The 22,674-nt window shown below is 33.7% G+C and overlaps 1 protein-coding gene across 2 annotated transcripts; it reads right to left on the bottom strand.

Moving 5' to 3' along the window:
• Positions 1 to 783: 783 nt before the first annotated feature.
• LOC142342461 (uncharacterized) lies at positions 784 to 21,329 on the bottom strand. Of its 2 annotated transcripts, XM_075393799.1 has the most exons (6): positions 21,099 to 21,329; positions 9,218 to 10,097; positions 6,502 to 6,674; positions 5,920 to 6,066; positions 3,018 to 3,213; positions 784 to 1,145 (listed from the first exon to the last, which is right to left on the bottom strand). In XM_075393799.1, the coding sequence occupies exons 2-6, from the start codon at positions 9,254 to 9,256 to the stop codon at positions 879 to 881; spliced, it is 822 nt and encodes a 273-aa protein (XP_075249914.1). In that variant the 5' UTR covers positions 9,257 to 10,097; positions 21,099 to 21,329; the 3' UTR covers positions 784 to 878. The 2 variants fall into 2 exon arrangements, with proteins under 2 accessions (XP_075249914.1, XP_075249913.1); XM_075393798.1 differs by lacking the exon at positions 21,099 to 21,329 and having other exon boundaries at positions 9,218 to 10,129.
• Between the last annotated feature and the right edge of the window lie 1,345 nt (positions 21,330 to 22,674).

Genomic DNA, 22,674 nt, shown 5'->3' with positions numbered 1-22,674 from the left:
AATGAATGATGTTACCCGATGCAGTCAGTTCATAGCGAATAGTCTTAAAGTTTATGATAATCATATTGTAGTTTTTTTTTTCAAACTTTTCAGTTTTTGTTGTTCTTTTCTCTTATGTTCGCAATTTTAGTACCGTTGTCAAAATTTTTCTTGTAGCAAACGTTTGAAACTAAGTATATAAAACTAGCGGTGTTTTTCCAGGGCAAAGTGGGCTCAGTAGATGGTAAAAGCGCACTCGCTCCGGAAAATTAATACTCAATTCTTGTTGAGAATGACCGAGTCGAATTTGATAATATTGAAATTTTTCTTTTCGCCCGTTGTCAAAGTAGTTGAGCAAATTTGATGATTTTGTTTAACTTTGTTTTGAAAACTGTAGCAGACATGCTGTACACTTATGATGAATCAAATCATTATACGTCACACTTTTATTTGATAACAGAATTTGACAACAATACCAAAGAAAAAGAGTACGGCCATTCATTGCTTGTCTAGCTAAAATCAGATATGCGATTTCCTTTGTTTATAAACATAATAATGATGATAATAATCGTGTTTTTGCGTAACCCAGCTGAACAGAATTAGGCCACCGCGGTCAGTTCTTAGCTGCCTTTTATTTTATTGTTAAATTTAAATTCTTTTCATAAGCAAAATTGTTTTTTGGTGACCATGGCCACTTTTTGCTTCTGAGATTTTAAACTTTAATTTTTAGTGTAGCGTTGAGTCTATCATAAAGTGGTGAACGGCTTCATTTTTTCTTAATTTTGCTCCGAACAAAAACAAAGATACAAGATTTCGCTACAATGTTACAAGAAATAACTACAATGCTACAAGTACAAAAATAGTATAATTTTGTTGAATCATTTGTCATCGTATTATTATTAAAATTGGGCTTTAACTCTGTATAACTTCTCATAAAAGGGTAAGTTTTGTTCGATGCAATTTCTCACTTCCTGAGGCAAACTAGACATGTCTGGTGGATGTTCTAGAAAGTTCTTCAAATTCGGATCTCTCCTCACTGTGTGAGAGGTCAAAAGGTCACCGAACCAACTCTCTCCGTAGAGTAACATTTCTTCGTTCAGACTGTTAACATCCCAGTTCAGCATGTGTTGGTTGTACTCTATATTGTAGTTACTGCAGTAGAGTCTTTTAACAGAAATAGGAGTGTTTTCTGGATACTTTTTTTAAATACGAGGAGACAAACAACTTAATGTTTATACAAAACCACTTTGACTTATGATCGTGACATCTAATAGTAAAATGGTTTAATAGTTAAATGGTAAAATTCAGAGTATGATTTGGAACATAGTCTGAACATAATGATATTTTTCGCTGATTATACTCAGAACAGAACTGACTTCAGTCTGAGCTTTATATGACATGATCTCTCAAGTCCAGATGACAGGAACTACGGAGCTGGCAAACTGCGTTTTTTTCTTTGTCGAAACGGAGCATCCACAACAAGTAATGTTGTTTTGACAAAGAAAAAAATTCAACTTGCCAACTACGTAGTTCCTGTCATCTGGATTTGAGAGATCGTAATGAAAATTATTAATTCATTATGTGAGATCTGGAACCTATTTAACTGGAACGATTGTGGTAACTAGTTTTTTTTTAATCTCTGGCTCAAAATAGCATTAAAATTCGCTGCTGATCCAATTAACCTGCATTTAGATTTTAATGTTAGGTTCTATATGCCGTTTGTTAATCATTAGGAGAATAAATAGTGAAAAACAAAGTAGAACAGCCTAATCACAAGAGTTCAAACCATTTACAACGATATTTTGACGTTTGAAGAACAGCTTTATTGGCAATGAGAATTGATTTTAAAATTTCCTTATACAGGTAGGTAAAATTTCTGAAAACAAACACCACGTTTGTCATGCAGGACTTGCAGTGGTTTAATCGCCACTATATTCGATAATTCTCGAAAATTTATCACGTTGGAAGCCGGTAACAAGAAAGGAAAACGTCTAAAAGTATATACAATTGGGCACTAAAAAACTGAAAAGTTTTGAAGCGACTAAGATTGACCTAAAGTGAACTGCCGTGGATGAGTAATTAATGGTTAAGTGTCTCTGCTTGAAGTCACTGAGAGCTTCTGGCGTTTATCGAGAACCGCGAAACGGTTCGTGATATTAAGTCAGAATTTCAAAGTGACTTCTGCAGAGTCACTTAACCATTCTTAAAACACGAAACGCGCACATTTTAAAATGACGAAAGTCAACGAAATACAACTTCCGGCTAAGTAGCAACTTCTGGCATTTTAACTTCTCGCACTGCAGACTTTCGGCATTTTAGAACGTGCACGTGAGTGTTTTAACTTTAACCTATTTAGTCGAATTGAATAGCTGATGACGTTTTTGAAACCTATATAACTGACAGTTGCGATTACTGTTATCTTGTGCTCACAATAGCATTACAATTTTGTTGAGTCAATCATTGGGATTTGATGTGACTCCTGTTCGAAAAAAATCTTTTTCTTGAAAACCAGTTTTTCCAAGGCTGGCATTATTTGAATGCGATGCAAAATGAATGATAACCAAATTTCACCATTTTTATAAACAATTTTAGAAAAGTAATTATGATATTGTAACCGGCGAATGTCTGATAGTAGAAAATTGGATAAGTTAACCGTAATCTGTACCACATTTTGTAAATTTATTTGAGTTATTTTGCCACAGAATTACCAAAAGTTCGAAAAATTTTCTAAAAGTTTTTTGATAAGGCAAAGTTGTTATGATATTTTTGCGCTCGTTCTACTCATTTTGCAAAGCAAATTCTGCAAATTCCTTTCATTTTTATAGCTTTCGGCTCAATTTTAATCTTTATTTTTTTGCATTAAATAGGTCAGGAAATACCTAAGTCAAACCCAGGACGAGATCCTTGACCCAAGACCCTTCTGATCAGACCAAATTGGACCACGAAATAGGATGCTGAGGTAAGCATTTTGTGTTTTGGAAAACAAATTCGTTAAAAAAAATTGCGAGTTTGGACATTTAACTCCAGAAAACAACCCTGAGAACTGCTTCTGGATTTTTGACCAGATCGTCGGCATCTATCACAATGGCGTGTGGGTCGAGGTGAGTGATGACGTAATTGTAGAGGTGCCAGATGTCCTCGAATCTGACCTCTTCTGGCAGGAAATGGTGGTATCCAGGGTCAACCTGCTTCTGCATCACTTTCCACAGTGACGTCACTGTCTTGTACGGATGTCTGAACAAACCAATGCAGTTTTTTTCTTTTCAACTGGTGGTAATTTTGAACACAGCAATTATCGCGAATTATGACCTGAATTATCTGAAAACTGCTGCGCTAATGTTTGTTTCAGTGTTGAAATAAATTATTATCGTAAAATGCACATGTATCAATTGACTAAGATTAAATATGTTATAGAGATAATGTTTAATGATATCCTAGTTATAACTTAAATGAGATCATAGTTTATGAATATGAAGTCTTGAGTCGGTATGGGCTTCGATAGCAACGAGCTCGACATCAGAAAATCGTGCACAAGATAATAATAGATTTCTTGAACAAAAAGGCTATAATTTTAAATTTATTCAGAGTTCTCAAACTGTCATATTAAGGATTTATACGGATCTCAAATCCTCAAGGCCTTATATGACCCCGTTACTAGGTTGGGATATCACTGCATGCTAAATAAAAAAAGAATAACGTGCACGTTTGTCGGGCTTAATATTTTATCCAACTGAGAGGGAGCATAATAGATGACTTTTTATGTCACTGTTGCTAACAATGTCATTAATTTTTTCTTATTTTTATTTTTCGAACTAATGGAAAAATTCTTTTGACGCTTTCTTAAAAGTGCAAGTTGCCAAGGTGTATAGATTACCTGACTGTGAAGAAGTCACCGAGAAAATCTGGCATTCGCCGAGAACCACCAAGCGGTTCGAGATATGATAGATTTTTCCGGTGACACAAGCAGAATCACACAACATTGATATAAATACCAACTTAGCATTTTTTGAAATCTGGCACTGCATGTAGGAATTGGGACACAGTGTATACACCCAGAATTTAAAGTCTTGCTTGTTAGTGTTCCCAAATTTCGAAGTAGTACCTGACAATTTTTTTCCAGAAAAACAGACCACATTATCACATTAAAGTTTGTCAAAGGCAAATTTTTATTTCAATTGCTAATTTGGTTTTATTTTACAGTGCAGAGGTTCCCCTTGTAATAGAAAGTCATTTAAGTTATACATTAGCGTTTACATTTTTGTATTTTTAATTAACATTTTATAATGACCAGTTGATGGGGAAAACAAGTCACTTACTTGGGCAATCTGTTTTAGATCTCATGTTTAGGTCGTATACTGAAACAATTTCTGATCATATGAACTTGAGATCTTAAGCGATCTAGGTAACTTTTAAGAGTGCTCAAAGCACTCTCAAAATCATCTTTTATCAGACCATTCCAGACCAAAGCCACTGCTAATCAAGTATAAACCAGACTGTTGTTCAGAGTTCTGTACAACTCTGACGCAGATTCAACCCAGATACCTGTTACTTACGCGTGCTCAAAATCACTTCTGAACCCTTTTCACTGCGTTACAAGTCCTCTGATCAGACAAAAGAGTTAATTGCGTACGATACTTTTAGTATCGCTAAAAATATTTTTATTTTTTAAAGAGTGATGACTCTAGCAGAAAATCCAGTGAAGTAAATTCAAAATCAAAGTTATTCAAATAAAGCACAAAATTTGGTAAATTGAAAATTCTGTTTGCAATTGCTGCCTTTTGCCGGCATCAAAGTTAAACTTAAACAGTTATTCATAAGAGACAACTAAATCTACAGTTGCTATTTTTTATTTTTTAAAGAGACCGACAAGTTTCTATCGGCTTTACTCCTTTGCTCTTTCTGATCAAAGACAAGGGACTCCAAATGAGTCAGAACAAATCCGTTTTCCTTATTTTTGGCAGAGTCAACATTTTTAGCTCATTTCAGGAAATGAGAAAAAATAATGCTCAAATAGACCTCTGATTAGATATTTGTGAGGACGAATTGACCTTTGATCATAAAGCGCTTGGCCGAAATGACCTCTGACCAGACTCAAATAAGACCATTGACCAGACTTTCGTGCGCTCGAACTGACGTCCAGGCCCTATAATTTCTGTCACGAAACTCACTGTTTTTTGCTTGGTTTTGCGTCTGATCAGAGGCTACTTCAATTTGGCCTTCTATTTGGGTATTTTAAAGACACCTGTTCTTTGATAACAAATTAAACTACTTAAACTTTTTTAAAACATTTTTCTGATAACAAACATTATATAATATATGGGTCTGTTGACTGAAAATCTGTCAGGTCAAAAAAAGTTACTAAACCATGATTAAGGAAAAATTCAACATTATATTTGGTCGAGCTAAGAATTAAGTAATTTAATTTCACTTAACTAAATAACTACACTCCAGGCACTTTTGTAACAATTGTTCAACTCCCTTTTTACTTCTATGTGCATCTATTTACATCTGATAAAAGTCTACTTCAAGCTGGTACCTCGACTTGGTAGGTTTAAAGACACATACCTGATCAATGATAACTATAGTTAATCATTGAACTTTTGTTTAAATGCGAAAAGTCTTGTAAAGAGCAATTTAAAAATATACTGTCCAGGAAAAGAGCAATCACCACACTTTGATTACTTATTACGCCACTCGATTTCAGTGAAAATTTTGTTGCCAATTTTTACCCTGATCTTGGCAAGTTTCATCAAGAAATTTTCTTGATACATCTTGATAAGATCATGGCAAGGTCTTTTCAAGATGTACCAAGAAATTTTGTCCTATCAAGATCTTGGTAAGATAACCCACGTTTTGTCAAGGCTGTCAAGATCTTGCATGTCTTTTGGCAAGGTGTATCATCAAGTTTCGCTTCACTGGGTAATTGAAATACTTGTTCACCTTATAAGGAATGAATGTCTGTATCCTCGTGGAATGTATCTGTAATTCTCTCTAGGAGACACGTAGAATGCAAATTCCTTTCCAAACACAACCATCTTGTCTTCATATTTCTCCTCGTATTTCTTCTTAACACACTCGAATGTCCTGAATAAATTGATGAGGGACTTCTTTCCTTTCCGTTGAGTCCAGCAGTAAAACTTGGCAATTACGCCCCCCCCCTCCCTCCCTTCACTCCGCCCGCGCGCCCTCTTGTCAAGGGCGTATTTTTCGTCTAATGAAATACGGTCTTTCCCATTATACCCCCGCCCTCCCAGCTTAGTGGTCGGATAACTTATAGCCCGTCCCCCCAAGCATGGTAATTATACCATAACGGGGGTTTATAATTTCTTGGGGGGGGGGGCTATAATGGGAAAGGCCCTGAAATACTTCACATTTTATGTTAAAAAGTTTTTCAAATGTCATCCAGACTAACAATAGCATAGCGGTTATATTTAAAATTGTTTTTTTTTATCAAAGTCGTGGAAAAGAGCGCAATAGATATTTTTTAATTTAACTAGGAGGACGAAAGGAAACACTTCCCTGCAATCTTCAGGTAGTTCTATAGGAGTGAGTGTTCTGGAAGTCCTGGCCTCCTCTCCAAAGTACCACGGAAGTCCGAATGGCTCACAGAATGTGACTGACTTGTCTGCATTCATCATACACCTGAGGAACGTCGAGCTCAGAGTACGCCAAGTGCCCCATTGAATTATACGAACCTAGAAACAGTTGCAAGATTGGACATTACTCACTTCTCAACCCCCCCCCCCCCCCCCCTCCGACGTCAACAGCGTCCTGGTATCGTTGATTTTGTCTGTATTTTTGTAATCTTCGCATTTGTAATTTTTAAAAATTTTCTTGCTCGACTCTACGAACAATTTATTATTAAATTATTAAAGAGAAATAAAAAAGTTTGTTTGTACAATGCGATGATTGCTTCACGCGAAATTTATTGTTAATGTAGAATCTCTTTTCCTTACTCTAAGAAATCAAAAGTAGCTGCAAAATGTGCAAAATTTTGAAACTACCCAGTCCCCCCCCCATCCAATCATTCCACTCTTTTGAAAAGAGAAGAAAAATGCTAGGAGACTTGTCTACTCAACAATGTGGATTTTGAAGTGCTGATCTCAAGCTTTCTAATTAGGTAAATTTGGTTTTGCCTAATTTTTGAAAGTAGCCTGCAAAGTTCTTTTCGCCTAATTCGGTTGTCAGGAGATTTTTTTTGCCTATTTAGTTTGTCTCAATCTCCTGACAACCTAATTAGGCGAAAAGAAACTTGCAAGCTAATTCCGAAAATTGGGCAAAAACCAAATTTACTTATTAGAACGCTTGAGATCAGCACTTCAAAATCCACAATGTTGAGTAGACAAGTGTCCCTAGTCTTCTCTTTTCAAATGAATTGAAAAGTACAAGTAAAAAGTATTTGGCCAGATACCTTCAAGTGCTTCTCAGACCCGATAAAGCAGTAGCAAGAACAGAATAAAAGAATAAAGATTTGGAAGCGTAAAATAACGTATTTATTGCTTTAATTTAACTTGTATAGTTATTGGGCAATAATACTTGAAAAAAAATTAAGAGAAAAATTGAAAGATGTAAACAAGCGAATGATGAGAATTGTTATTATCTAGTGCCTTTCTAGAACTCATTTTTTGGCGAAGACATATGTCAGCAACACTTGACTACTTTATAGTTGATTCGTTAGTCCAATGAAGCCAAAGATCTTCCCACTGAATACGTAAAAAAACAATTATGAATCAGAATCTGTCAGATTCTCATGAACACCTTTGACGCTTGAACTGATTATCAATATTCAAAGATTACTCTTTTTAGGAAAATTAGCGCGAGAAGGCTGCCTTAGTTTCAGATGAAAGAATTAAATATAATAGTAAAAATGTATTGCAAGTTTAAAAAGTCTTGCTGTATGTTTGCCAAATTCAAACTCCAGGTAAAATACGATTATCAGCTTTGCAGCCTATAAATAATGCCGTATGTTTCATTGCTTCTCTACAAAGTTTTGATTGACTTGAGCCGAAGGATAAATAAATGTTTTCTGGAAGTTAAATAAAATCATTTAATACCAAAACCATTTGAAAAAAGATATGAAATTATCCCAATGAGTTTGTTGAAAAGCAGGAGCATGTTCAATTTTTAATTAAACGTTTCTAAAAAATGGGGAAAAGACACATTTCAAACAAACAGGCTACTTCTCTGTAAGAATGGTTTGGAACAGTGATTTCTGTTTTTATGAACATTTTTTTTGTTTAATATTTTCATTAATCATAAACAAGCAGGCTCGGCAATGTGCGTTTGCACATAAAGTTCTGACCCCGTTCATTTACATTTTTGACTTAAATGTCTACCAAATGAGGAACGAAGCCAAGATTGTTGGTAGAAACGGGTCAGCAACCCTCCTCTGTATTTATAGGCAAAACCAATAACACTAATGTCAAAAAATTTAAAAAACCTGAGGAAACTTGACAAAAAATTTAGTAAAATTCTGGAAAACGTAAACAAGAACAACGGATATCATTCTAATGTTAGCAAAATATTAAACCTCGATAACAAGGGAAACAAACCTGGAAACAATAAAATAAAAAATTTATTTTTAATATTAAATTTCAAGCTGTAAGGGCTTTTTTTAATGATACCACTCACAACTCTCTACAATGAATATACGTGGGTCAGAACCAGTATTTGTTATTAAATGGAGTCGAATTTTTAAATTTTACAAAGAGAAAAATGATTGGCATTTGTTTTTCAAATTATTATTATTATTCATTTTTATCAAAAAATGAGTCGACCAAAAAGCAGCTTGCTGCTGATAGCAGTCTGGAACACGATGAAAATTTCTACCATAATGAAAGCTGAGCCATCTTGACCCTCTTGTTATCGCAGTTACTTCTTATCTGCAACTAAACATTGTCTTTAATGGGCCTCAGAAGTCAGGTTACAGCACTGAAGCAGTTGAACGACATTAGTATCCGCTACACGATGTTACCTCGCCCTGCACTGAATTTTTTTTGTCAATTTACGAGGTAACCCAAATAGAGCAAGTTACATTATTTCACCCAACTTGATTTCTCCCAACGAGAGGGGAATAGTCCCTCCTCGAATCACCATATTGGAGAACAGCTATTTGAGGGGAAAAGATAAAATAAAGTTTAATAAATTCAATAATCACTGTTGGTTTGGTAGTTTAACTACGCTAAAGTTAAGCAGGGCTTCATCAATTCAATCATTTTCAAAATTAAAAAAATCAAACCTGTTCGTCACTCGCTTTGATTTTGGTATCGTTTTCCATCAGTTTGTAACGACCAATTAAATTTGTTTCTTCATAAAATTGAATTCATTTCGAGCTCCTTTATGTAAACCTTATGTGTACAACATATACGTGAAATCTGTGAAATATAGTAAACATAAGTTGCGATTAAAATTCTACTGCGATCATGCTTAGAGTGCATGTTAAGTTTACTAAACGTAAACAGTAACTGAAAATATGAAACGTATCTGCAGAGAATATGTGAAAGTTGATTGACGGTAAGTTATGACTTGTAGAATTATAAAACGATCTAAACATAATAATTGTTCAGAAACTACAAAATTAATAAAGTTAAGAATGCACAAAATTAATCAGAGAATGTTGAGATTAGTGAAAGTGAGTCAATGCTAATCGAGAACGTGAAAGACATGAATAGAAGTTTGATCAAACATTCGCCACCGACAATAATTTTAACCCCACATTTTAATAAAAAATATTCGAGACAAAAACAGTCAAATTTTGGTGAAGAATCATAAACTCTCAAAACCCAATGGTGTGGTTTTTAACCACTGCTATTGAAAACGAGCATTAATGTGTTCGTACTAGCTAAGAATAGGATAACTAAAACACTTCGCAAATTATTTTTTTTTAGTAAGCGTGAACTCAAAATAAAGTTCTGAGAAAAACTCAAGGCTATTTCTATAGGATACGGAAAATAATGGAAAACTAATTGGAAGGATTTCGATGTCTGATAACATGTAGGAACTTCAAAAAGACTTCAAAATGGAAAAAAGATGGATTAGGTCATCCATTAATGACAAGTATTAACACTAGGATAACCCAAGCAAAAGTCGAAAAAGGAGAAATAATTTTTGCAATATCTCTGCACCTCAAAGTGGGTAATGTTGTGCAGACATTTTGCTACAATTGACCTTGAAAAAATCCGTCAAAAGATTAAAAAGGAAAATTAATGAAAGTTATACTGATGGAAGGATAAAAGCTGCAAAGCTGCAGAATTTTAGAAAAAAAACTCGATGGAGAGAAATGAGAGACAGTGAAAAGGAAACAAAGCTGTAGTGTACGATATTAAAGAAAGAAAGCAAAAAAATTATCCATCCAAGTATTGGTGGGAACAACAATACAAAGCCTTAGAATTGCTTGTGGCAAAAAAACTACGTTTTTGACCGGAAAAAGCGCTGAATTAGCGTTCGAGATTTTTTAAAAAATTATAGCAAATATTCCCACAAAAGTAAGTCCTGATTTATCAACTAGCGTTGAAAAACAAAAAAAGCACTATTTCAGCACATTCAGCGCCTACAAAATTGAGCAACTTCTCGCCCAGAAATTTTTTTTCAAACGTTTTTTTTCAAAATAAGGCCTAACTTGTAGGTTATTTTATAATTCAGGTCCAATAAACAACTAATAGAACCAAAAATGATAATTGTTAAGATATAGTTGCTTCTAAAAAATGCTGAAAGCAATCTTCAAATGAAAATAAAAATACTAGAAGAAAAAAGAATTTTTTGCTTTTTAATCACTGAAATGCTGATAATTTTTGAACAGTTAGCAATTTAAATATTATACAAATGCAAAGCATATTTTTCCTGTTGACAAAGCGTGTTTTTGAGGGGCCTTTTATTATATCAGAATAAAAATTTCGGTCACAATTTGTTGAGCTTCGAGATTTTTGTAAAAAAGTGACAGGCTAATTGTGAGCAATATCGCAGAAGAGTTGAAGGTCATCAGTGTTTTATATATTTTTTTGGTTTTTAATCCAATAATTCATTTTCGAAAGAATTTTTACCAAAGCTCAAGAAAAATGCGATCACAAGTGCAATTTTGTTCCCAATTATAGCTCCAAAATTTTTTGTGACCACTAAAAACAGTACAGCTAGCTGAAAATTGTAGTGAAAATGGCGTTGACGTTTTGACGTTCATCGTTTTCATTTGTTCAGCCTTCAAATTTATACAAAGCTTTTTCTCACTTCTCGCGACAATTGGCATTGAAGCAGTGTTTTAGATGCCATCAGGGTTATTGTAGCAACTATTTTATATGAATAACTATTACCGTATCCCAAAAATATCTGTTAAAATACCTGCACAAGTTTTCTAGATTTCCTCCTGTGTTGCAACAGACAAATATTTTCAAGCCAGATGCTTCATAGAGTCCACAAATTAATATTCTGATTTTAAAATTTAACTTTAAAATTCTGCTTCTTCACGTCTCTTGCAAGATCTTGTATGGCAGATCTAGTTCTATGTCTACTAAGTAAATAATTTGTTTGTCAATACTAGTGCAATCAAAATGCTCAAAACAAATCACTAAAATAATATTTTCATTCACCCAAATTTATTTCAATCGGATCGGCCTTGTTCTATTGCGGCGTCATTTTTTGTTGTAAAATATTCGATTTTACCATGGTAAGGCAGCCCATTACCAAGAAATTTGAGCAAACCAAAATTCATACTTTCTCAGATTGAACACTAAGCATCATCGTCAAACGAGAGCATGATGAAGAACGGTTGCTAACAGTTATTGAAAGATTCTATGGAGATTGAGAGGTGTCTATTGAGTGAGATTTGAAAATAATGTAAATACAAAATGGGTCTGATTGAGTACAAATTTGGTTCCTTAACCAGACACTTTCAACAATAGTTGTTCTCTGTGAAGTTTGATTAACTGATTGTGTTATTTTTGCTCAGACTATCTGTTACTGGCGATAAAATTTTGCTTTTCTTAAACTTTCTGTCTGGACTGAGCTCAGGAAACTTTTCAAGAAAACTTAATCACAAAATAATATAACTAGAAGAGAACAGCGTGAACGGCAAAATTGAACTCTGCATTCAATCAAAGACAATTTGTTCGCTCTTTGTTCATACACCTTGCAACTTTAGACTATTAGAATTTGAATGTCATACGTCAAGTGGAACCCAAAACTAAAACTGAAAATCGATCTGCTCCTCTACCAAAACTCAGACTTTCGACGTAAGCATAAGTTACGAAATCAACATTGTACAAAGTACAGCGAGAAAGTTTCTCCGAACCATTTTAGCAAAGCTTTGTTTAGTTTTTTATTGTTCATATTGAAACCAATAAAGACACTTGATAAGATATCAAAGGTAGAAAATAATTTTTGTTGTTGAATTAAAATAACAGTCATTTTGAGGTTTCGTGTAATCTGAAAAATAAGGCTCACATTATGCAGTAATATAGCCAAGTTACGGGGCTACATTTTGTCTGAATTAGAGTTTACGAATTTGATCTATAGTTTGATTTTTCAAAAGAAATGCCTTTGGATTAATTCAACTTGAATATATTTGGTTAAGTTTGTCATAGTAGTTGTGTGACCTTAGCCAATCGATTAGTTCTAGGGAAAAACTGGGTACCAATTGATGCAATTGTAATCTACGACATAATTGATAAAAAAATTCTGAAAAGTTAACCGCAGAAACGTAATATTGTGACAGATTCGAAACCTCTGCAAACCACCAGCCGGTGTAAATATTACCTTGTTAAAAATGGTAGATCACCTGTCACACTATTTTTATTTTACTTATATTTTTCGGATCTTTTCTGCTAGCGCCCCCCCCCCCCCCAGCCTTATATGGCCGATAAATTTGCACCCCCCAAAAACCTAGTTTTCGTGAATTGTAAGAACGATATTTGCATTTCATTGAAACAAGAGTGTTTAGTGTTTAGTTAGATTGAAGGCACTTTTAGAATAGTTTCCTAAAAGTTTTGAAAAATCAAGCCCTTATTGTAGCCGATAACACCAAAAATGATCTAATACAGAAATTTTTATTGATGCTTACGTTATATGCAACAAATTTTGGTTGAATACGTAATACTTTCAAACCATAGCTGTGCTAGCTTTTAGTAAATGCATATTGCTCATGTATGTTCACGTATAAGATTACTTAGCTTTAACAATATGTTTACACATTTATAAATGGGGGTGCCTAACGAAGCGGGGGGGGGCGCTAGCAGAAAAGATCCTATTTTTCTTCGTGCGCTTATTATAACTCAAAAGTGTGGGGCCCTTAAGAAGACAATTTTCTCTTCTTTCAAACATCTTTAAGTTAGTATCATTTCTTTGACCCGCTGTTTTGTTTTTGTTTGTTAACTTGATGTTTTCAAGGAAATCAAACTTTCAAAAAATATTGTAAATTTTGATGTTTCAATCAAAGTTTTTTTTTGTTACCAAGATTAAAAATTTTAGTGTGTTTATGTGAAATTTTTTGAGGCCATGTGAGCATATACATCGAAATCGAGTTCAAGTTGCCACTTAAATTTCCGTTTAGGAAACAATTGATATTAATAGTTTGATGGTTCGTACCTGTCGTAATCTTATCTCAAACAACGCAAAAGTTTTTGGTGATTCTATGGAAGCATGTGCCCATATATTGATAGCTGGTTCTAATTTTTGTTTTAAAAACATCGGAGATATGAGCTATTTTTCAGAAATTGTTAAAACCCATTTATAAGCTCCAAAAAGGAGATTTATCAAAACTAAGAATGATTCCAAGCAATAATTTAAAAACCCCTTGATCCAAAGCACCATTGTTGGGGGTCGCGCTGTGGAGTCAAGGTCATGCTGATTACAGAAGTACTTAGTAATAGCAAGAAACCAGTTACAAAGCTTGTGAAAAAGCGTTGAAAAACGCGTGAAATAAAACGAGCTGTAAAAAGCATCTACCTAAAATATGGGCTGCAAGTGAAAAAATTTTCAGGGTAAATTGTGGTAATAAAGTGATGGAAAATTTGACTGAGGTTAAGCAGCGAGTCAATTGAAATGCAAATAATCTATATTGCATTACCTGTATTACAACCCGACAGCCCGTTTTTCACCCGCATTAAAGCATTTAGGGTGGTATGATATTTGACCGACCGGGCATTTAGCCGACAAGAAAATGAGAATTTTAAGCTAGTAGCTAATTTTGATTTGTCGACAAACCCGATTGGTCAAACTATCTCTAGTACGCCCAGCTATTAAAATTTGAGTGCGTTCGAATTGGCGGCTTGACTTCTCGTTTTTGGTCGTTTAATTTGGAAATCGTCAAGATGTATCTATCCATGCATGAATTATTATTCTCGGTTATTGATCTTATCTTGATACTCCCCGAGAAAGGGGTTTTTGTCTTTTGAAAGAAATGGCGCCAATTTTGTACTTTTCTACAATTAGAAGCTTTCAGCTGATAATATGTGAATTTTTTCTTATAGTTTAGCAGCCTTTAAGTTTCATAAGCTAATGCTATATTTCTGATAAGGGGCTCTAGTTTATCGCCGCAAAAAAAGAAACAAAAAATTAAACCTTATGTAAGCTGCAATTCAGCCTGCATTGGACAGCCCAACCAATCAGCCCTGCAATCAAATTTCTTTTTCGTCTTTTTAATTGACCAAAAACAGGTTAGCTATCAAAAACAGGTGGTTAAAACGAAATCCGCTGCGAGATGAAAACCAATGAATTTGATCGGAAACTGGTTCATAAACTTATAAAAATGATCATAGTCAGGAGTATGATAAAAAAGTGAAGACGAAGCTTGATAAAACATTTGCAAATTATTTGCCGACAAAAAAAAAGAAAACATAAAACTATCGGCAATCGGAAAACAGTTAAACCACACCAAATATGCAGCTTTATAAATCAGTTTGATAATATTGATATTGCAAACGCTCGAACAATTTTTAAGACAACAAATAAAATTTGAATTTTTGAAGACAAATTGACCGCTTTAAGGCTGAGAATTAAAATTTCAAAATTAAATTTTTAGAAACTTAAAGCAGTTTGCTTGGTTAAAGCATTGATTGTAAAAAAGAAGCAAAACTATCGTTTTAAAAATGTGGATTTCCAGCCTAATATACAAAACCGTATATCAATAATGTGCACTTAATCTGGATAGCTGGTGCAATTTAATCCTAACCAATATATTTCCAATTGAAGAACGAATGTTTTTTAAAATTAAACATACACACATGCAAGCACGGGGGAATATTGCAAAACAGAATATTATTTTGTTATACCTCTTTCGTTTTGTGACAGAAAAGAATGAAAAAATCAGGTAATTTGTAGCGTGTCGGAACTCGAAATAATTGTTAAGCTGTGTACAGCGTATAAAACTATTAAGCTTTTAGTTTATTAAATCTGCGTGGTCTCCATTATTAAAAAATTTTGGCTTATCTTGATCTAAAATTCAAATGTTTGCTGATTATTTCTTATTGCCAATCTTAATGTTTTCTCCGATCTTCGATGTTTCTTCTTCTCTCTCTCTCTCAGCTTTTCAACTCTCGTTTTTTTAATTTCCTCGCGTTATTGAAATAGAATTGAGAACAAGTCCCCTGCTGTTGGATGACATTGCTTAAGAAAAGGCTCAACTCTCATTGAGTGAGTTCAATAATGATTCGGGGCGTGTTTCTGTGAAGAGTTATCTTCACATTGCGTCCCACATAATTGGGTTGCTAATTATCGGGTCCCCTATTGTATAAAACTATTGGATGCGTGGACAGATAAAGTTTTTAAGAAGCTTGATCAATTGAAAATAATGTTTTCCACACTATCTTCACGGGATCGGGGAAATGTCCACAATATCTTCAAGGATAGAGGAATATGTGATCTTGATATGATTTTTAGTTGTCGGCATCCTAAAACATCGGGTTTAGCTTAATAGATGATTCCTTTGAATATTTTTGCCTTTTGGGAACTCAGACATGACAGTTACATTAAAAAAATTAGAAAGACATCTGTGTTCACTTTTTAATAAGGAGTCACTATTTGCCATGAAAATGAAGTAAATGACGATTAGGTCAATTTGGTGTCGCTAATAATGCAAGCAAAAACTTGCATTATGGTTTCATTTAACCAACAGATATCCTTAGTGAAAAAGTAGGAGGTCGAAGAAAAATTTTCAACAGAGTTCAAAAATTTCAACAATTCAACAGAACTATCAAATTATATAGGAACTGAAATGCGAATCCAAAATTTTGAAGCTTATTAGAATACTTAAGACTGTATTAATGAGCTGAAAAAATACATGAGCAAAAATAACTTGTTTTTTAACTTGGATGAGCTACTGTGTTAAAGTCTGATAATGTCTGACAACGCATCCCTGAATCAACTGTGCTCATTACTCTATATATTTTTTGATAATTTGAGGGTGTACTTGATTTTTTGTCCGCATATGTCAGACTGTGTGCACTTTTGTCACACAAGGAGGCTAGTCAAAGTCCGTCTGCGCATGATATTCCGACCCGCGCTACATTTTTGACTTAATTGTCAACCAAATGAAGAGATAATCAAAGATAGATGTTCGCGTTTACAGAAATCGCTACACAAGCAAAACTACTGAATGAATTACATAATGCTATGGCTCAATAGAGCGCTCACGAGATCTACCATTAATAAGACCACGAAAAAACAACAAACAACAAAACAAGCAAAAACACAATTTATTTTCTACGGCAAAAACTCATTATCTAAATTTGAAAAGACCTAGTTACAACTTCAAATCCGACAAAACCCTAGCTAAACAAATTCAATTTTGTTTAATTACAAAGCAGATAGGACTTGTTTTCATGAGATTAGGTAACAAGTCGACAAAAAGAAGAAATAGAAGAAAAAATGAGGCGAAACTTAAAACTAAATCAACAGTTTTTAAACCAAATAAATTCAAATGCCTGAAAAACCAGTGGCTTTCAACAACGAAATGCTAAATGAATTTAAGAGAACATCATAAGGAAGCCAAAAGAATCTGTTTTTGGTTAAATTAAGCCATACTAACGGACTAAAGGTGCAGAATAACTAAAAATTGATCAATTTGCGCAAATACAATTTATTTAATTTGAAGTCAATAGTAATTAAAATCATTAGCCATTATCTGAATGTTGTTTTTTATTTCAAATGTTATTTATACTAATACATTTAAAATTATACTGAAAGGTAACATAAGTCCACCTGGTCCTCAATTGAAAATAATTGGGATATGTTGTTACACGAATTTGTTAAAAGAATACAAAAAAACACAATAATTGACCAATGACAAAATGAATATGAAAACGCATAACGTCAAGCAAAAAACAACAGTTACGGCATAATACCAATAAACAGGTTTAATTACTAGGAAGCGGATGTGACCTCTCAATGATGAGGTTAAGTTACAAACTGACAGAAAGAACAAAAAATTAAAAAAAAAATAAAAACTGGAAACAATTATCAGAAACTTTAAAACTTTAGCGTTAGACTGACTGCAATGAATAAGTTCATTCAATCCTCAATTAGAAGCTTATGAGAAATCTTACATTTTTGAGAAAACCTGTAATGTCAACGAATTCAATGAATAGACAACATTCTGCATTAATGGGAACGCAATGATATCTGTCATTCATAAGTCATCATTACTTCATCACAATAAGTATGGCCATGAAAACGCAACAAATAAAGGCAAAAACAAACAAATCATTAGAAAAGTGCGAGAAGAAAAAGTTGAAGCCATTAAAACCATATTTTTTTCTGAAATTTTTAATTATTATCAATTGAACAACTTCTCTAAGCCAATGGAAACTGTCAATTTTAAGGTAATATGATATTTTTTCAAAAAAAAACCAAAAATATGAGAAAATTATCCAAATTTTTTTAAATCATAAAAAGTCATAAAACCAATAGTTAGAAAGTATAGCCACCAACCAAATTATTTTTGGTTGCAGTAGAATACAAAGTGCTCCTGTCATTATTGAGACTGGCTTACAAGTACACAGAAATAAGTTTAAGATCAATTCATTTAAAAAAATCGAAAAATTGTTTTTGGAGTCTTAACAGCCATTAATTGTCTACTCAAAGCAGTAGATATGTTTAGTTGTTGCTCATTGTGGAACTTATTTTATTTTCAGTCAACGAGACTGCCATTGGACTACAAAACAATTTTAAAATCTCATTAAGAATATCAAAATTTCATCAAAAATTACGAAAACTCGGGTCGAAGCCATAAAAAACTTGAGCGATTCTTTATAAACGAATTTTTTGTTCATTGGGCATCATTTTACTGTACGTGAGGTTTGTCTTTAAAGGTCTCTAATTGTCTTTCTTTAAAAAATAAAAACTACAAAAAATACAAAAAGTACAAACTAGTTTATAAAAATGATCTCAAATAGAACAGAAAAATGTTTTTTTTAAATAGTACACTTCCCTATTGGACCATAACAAGCTTTTTTATTGCCTCTCGTCTATTAGGAGCACAAATTTGTTTGATTTTGTAGCGTAAATGTAAATTTTAATTAATGTTTTAATAGAAAAAAACCTTAATTTGAACGAAAAATCAACTAAAATCAACTTCAAAAAAAATCATGGCAGATAAGACGAATTCACACAAAATCTTAAAACTCAATAAATCCTCGAGAAAAACAAAATTCAAAAAAAATTAATTCAAATTTTAGGCTGGACGAGCTTTCTAATCATACCACTCACGTTTCTCTACAATGAATATATCGATCGGCCAAAATTGTCTGAAGAAAAAACCCATTTGAGTATATAGTTCTCTCCCCCCCACAAGTGGGGTCGGAACAATAAATTTTAGTTATCCTATAAAATTATCAGGCATATGATCAGAAGTACAATTTGGCTGAAAAACAAACCCTATTGTAAATTTAATTTTGTTCTTCTACCTTTCCATAATAGTTGTTAATGACCTGTTTGTAGCCCTCAACATACTCCCCTCATTCGATAAAATTTTGACCAATAAAAAACAGACGTGTCGGATACCAATAACGGAAAGACTGCCCAAATTATCAGGCCTGATATTTTATTAGAAAATTTTATTAGAAATTATGATAACAGAAAATCCGGCAAAATTTCATCTTGAGACTTCAATCATGTTCTCTGTTCGAGGTACAACAACAAGTAATTGTACAACAACAAGTAATTTTGAGCCATATTCCATAGGAAAAAAAGGAATGGGCTTCCAAAAACCGATGTACATTAAAATTGTACCATTTGACCTGCTATTTTGTTTTAGCTATTATATTCATTTGTTTATGATTTTTAATAGTAAAAAGTGAATTATCATCAATAGAAATCACAATTTGTCAATTTACATTAAAGAAAATGAAGTGAAACAGATTGAACTGGCTCGAACCAAACTCCAGCCAGGGAAACACTTCAACTAAAGTAAGCAAGGCGACACGGAACGATTTATCAAGTCAAAATCCTTGCAAAAAAAACCTGAAACGAAACAATCTCTTTGAAGCAAGGTAATAAAAATCCCCTTCAATCCATGTTTTCAAATTGGTAAATCGATTGAATTTAACTCGTCATATAACCATGAGTTAGCTAAGCTAAATTAGCTAAAATGAATGGAAAAAAATTAGTTTCCAAGTTATAACCATTTGCTTAGTATTTAAACTTTTTATCAATTCTTTTTAAATTCTATTTATTCTTTGTTTTATTACTGGAAATTCAAAAGAAAAGCAAAAGTTTAAAGTTACCAAATGAGAGTCACCGCGTAGATTGCAAATTTCAAATGACACTATGGTACCAAAATCATTTTGAAGTTGCGAAACATTAAAATTGTTTACACGCGTTCTCATTCTAATTTTCTCCACTTACACAGAAAAAGGGGGTATCTACTTTGTTATTTTACTGTTTGCCACGCTGTTGCGATTGGTAATGTCCAATTTTGATAGTCAAAGAACAAGAGAAACTCAGCTTTCAAGTAAGATCTAGTACACAGTATGCATACAAACTACAGCATAAGTGTAACAAGCTCAGGGGGTCTCTAGTGAAAGAATTGAGCGAGTTGTTCGGAGAAATGAAACGAGATTTCTCGGCAATATTTTGAGTTTGCACAAGCAATCAATTATCTTGTGAGGTGCAATACATCAGATGAGCGGACACTGTTTGCCAGCTGATGAGACAAACTAAAATGCCTAGTTCACTTGGGAAAATTACGGAAAATTACAAAATCTTGAAAAAAGAGGAGCGGGAGGTTCTGCAAGGGTTACAAATAGTCCCGACTTGAATCCCATGGAAGATTTTTGGGCGATTGTTAAGCAAGAATTGCGAAATCCGAAAGAATTTTAGGAAAAACAGGAACAAAAATTGTCGAAACTTGACTCAGATTTCCTTAAAAAAAATTGTCTGAAAACTTCACAAGCTGTCTACCGTATATTAGAAAAAGTAGAAGTCTAATTTCCCTTACTAGAAAACTGATTTGAACTCGATACGTTGTGTTATTTGTCATTTGAGCGGCTTTTTAAAAATTCTCTTGGAGTATGTAGCTTTTTGGTACTATAGTGTATGTTCAGCTAATCATGTTGGTATGCAAATGTAATCTTTCGGTTTGAAAACTGATTTCACAAGTTTGAGTTAAAAATAACAAAAGTTGGATCTGATCAAATAGAAGTTGCAGTTCGTTTTTACTGAGAATTCAATCGCAGTGAAATGGTTATAATTTATTCTTTCACATAAAAATAACAAACCAAAAGAAAAGTGATAACACTAGGGAAAATTCTGCCCCCCCCCAAACGCTATACCTTAAGTACATTCCACCTGTTCTCTGGGGGTGCAAATGCCCACTAATCTGGTGGGGGGGGGTCGAAACAGAATAGATCCAAAGAGTTAACGTCTCTTAAGTTTGAAAAAAGTCGAAAACAAATCTTCTCAAGTTTCGTTTAATATCGCTCAAACGGAGGAAGGGGAAACTTGGAATCTTTTTCACCGTTCTCCACGGGCTATGGTCTGTTTTGGTTAAACGAACTCCTCGAAAACCGACGGTTAGTTATGTTTCCAAAATTTTTATCGGGGGTAGGAAGCAACGAAGCCTAATCGTATGGAAAACTAAGAAAAAATATTGAATTAATTATGGCATCAAGTTTATTGCCTCCTTTTGATAAACCCACTTTCGAACTATTAGAATTAAGTTTGTAAAAAATAATAAATCGAATATAGGGAACTCTCTCTTATAACAAGCGTTGCATAAATTTGGTGGCATTGCATAAAAACATGATAATTTATGGCAAGGATAAGGATGTGGTTGTATATTTTGAGCGTGATCGATTTTGTTCATTTCACAGGGGCGGTATAAAGGTATAAAAAGAGTGAAGGAATTTAAGAACAGTCAATTGAAGAGCAAATAAAATTTTATTGCATTACGCGCATTATAGCCCCATGCTTAATGTCTGTAATATACGGCTGGGAATGGTCTATGTCTCTATATGCGCGTGAAGAGAGGAATACAATACCTTTTCCCGCTTATTTTCCACAGGGAACAATTGTGGGAAGTTGCATTTTTTGCAAACGGCGGTAATATACATAGCAGACTTGGGAAGTACAGGATAAAATCTGTTCATGCCAATTCAATGGTTATTTGTTTGCTGTTCTTTCCCTTGAAAAAACCTAATTTTGGTTTATCTGGTAAATTTTTTGCATTGGAAAATTTGAGAGCGCACCTTGAAAAAATACTTTTAATTTTTGAGGTAAAATTATTTTTGTCGAGCAACACACTAGAGAAATTGAAAGAAATTGAGTGGCCCAAAAATCTGCCATTTTGGTACAATCGAGGATTTTAACGCCACACAGTCCAACGGTCGTATTCTTGCAAACCTCTCAAAATAAAAAGTTGGGGACCAATTTCTTCCTTAATTAAGCGTCACCTTAATGATTTAGTAGATGCAAGCTAAAATCTGCAGATGACATCTTTCCTTTAAAATAACTCTAATCATTGCACAACGCCACCAGAACTGTTTCACAACGCTCACCAGAACAATCATTGCACAACGCTCACCTAATCATTGCACAACGCTCACCAGAACTGTTTAAAACAAGATTGCAGAGTTATAATATTATCACAGTTATAAAAAATTAAAATTTGCACGTGTTCTGGATGTATTTGCAACTTTTTGAATAGACGATCTTTGAAAACCAAATTCTTAAATTAAATTTTTCCATTCTGTGGTGGATGTGTGAAGGCATAATATCGAGTTCAGGCCATTGAAGCTCTTCAAGACCGGTTGGATCCGAACGTTATTGCCCACCCTCAGCCCCCTCCTCGTTCCTTTCACCTTTCAGAAATCGAAACTTACGATTCATGGAGCGGTTTGCCTGTTGAAGTGTAAGATTCCACAATTAGTTTACCAATCTCTTCCCTAGTTACGGGCCACCTTAATGATTTAGTAGATGCAAGCTAATATCTGCATTTGAAATTTTTCCTTAAGAATACCCCTAATCACTGCACAAAGCTGTCACAGCTCACCAGAACTGTTTAAAACAAGATTCCAGAGTTATAATAATACACAGTTATCAAAATTTAAAATTTGCAAGTGTTCGGGATCTATTCGCAACTTTTTGAGTAGACCATCTTTGAAAAAAAAAATTTTCAATCTAAGTTTTGCAACTTTAGAACCCTTCATAAAACCTTTTTCTTTTTTGTCTTTGGAATTTACATTCTGTGGTGCATGTGTCGGATTATCGAGTTGA

Source organism: Convolutriloba macropyga, chromosome 7 (genome assembly GCF_964194025.1).
Source record: "Convolutriloba macropyga chromosome 7, txConMacr16.3, whole genome shotgun sequence".
NCBI classification, from domain to species: Eukaryota; Metazoa; Xenacoelomorpha; order Acoela; family Convolutidae; genus Convolutriloba; species Convolutriloba macropyga.
The sequence above is the reverse complement of the archived record's forward strand: the minus strand, read 5'-3'. Positions and strand labels throughout refer to the sequence as shown.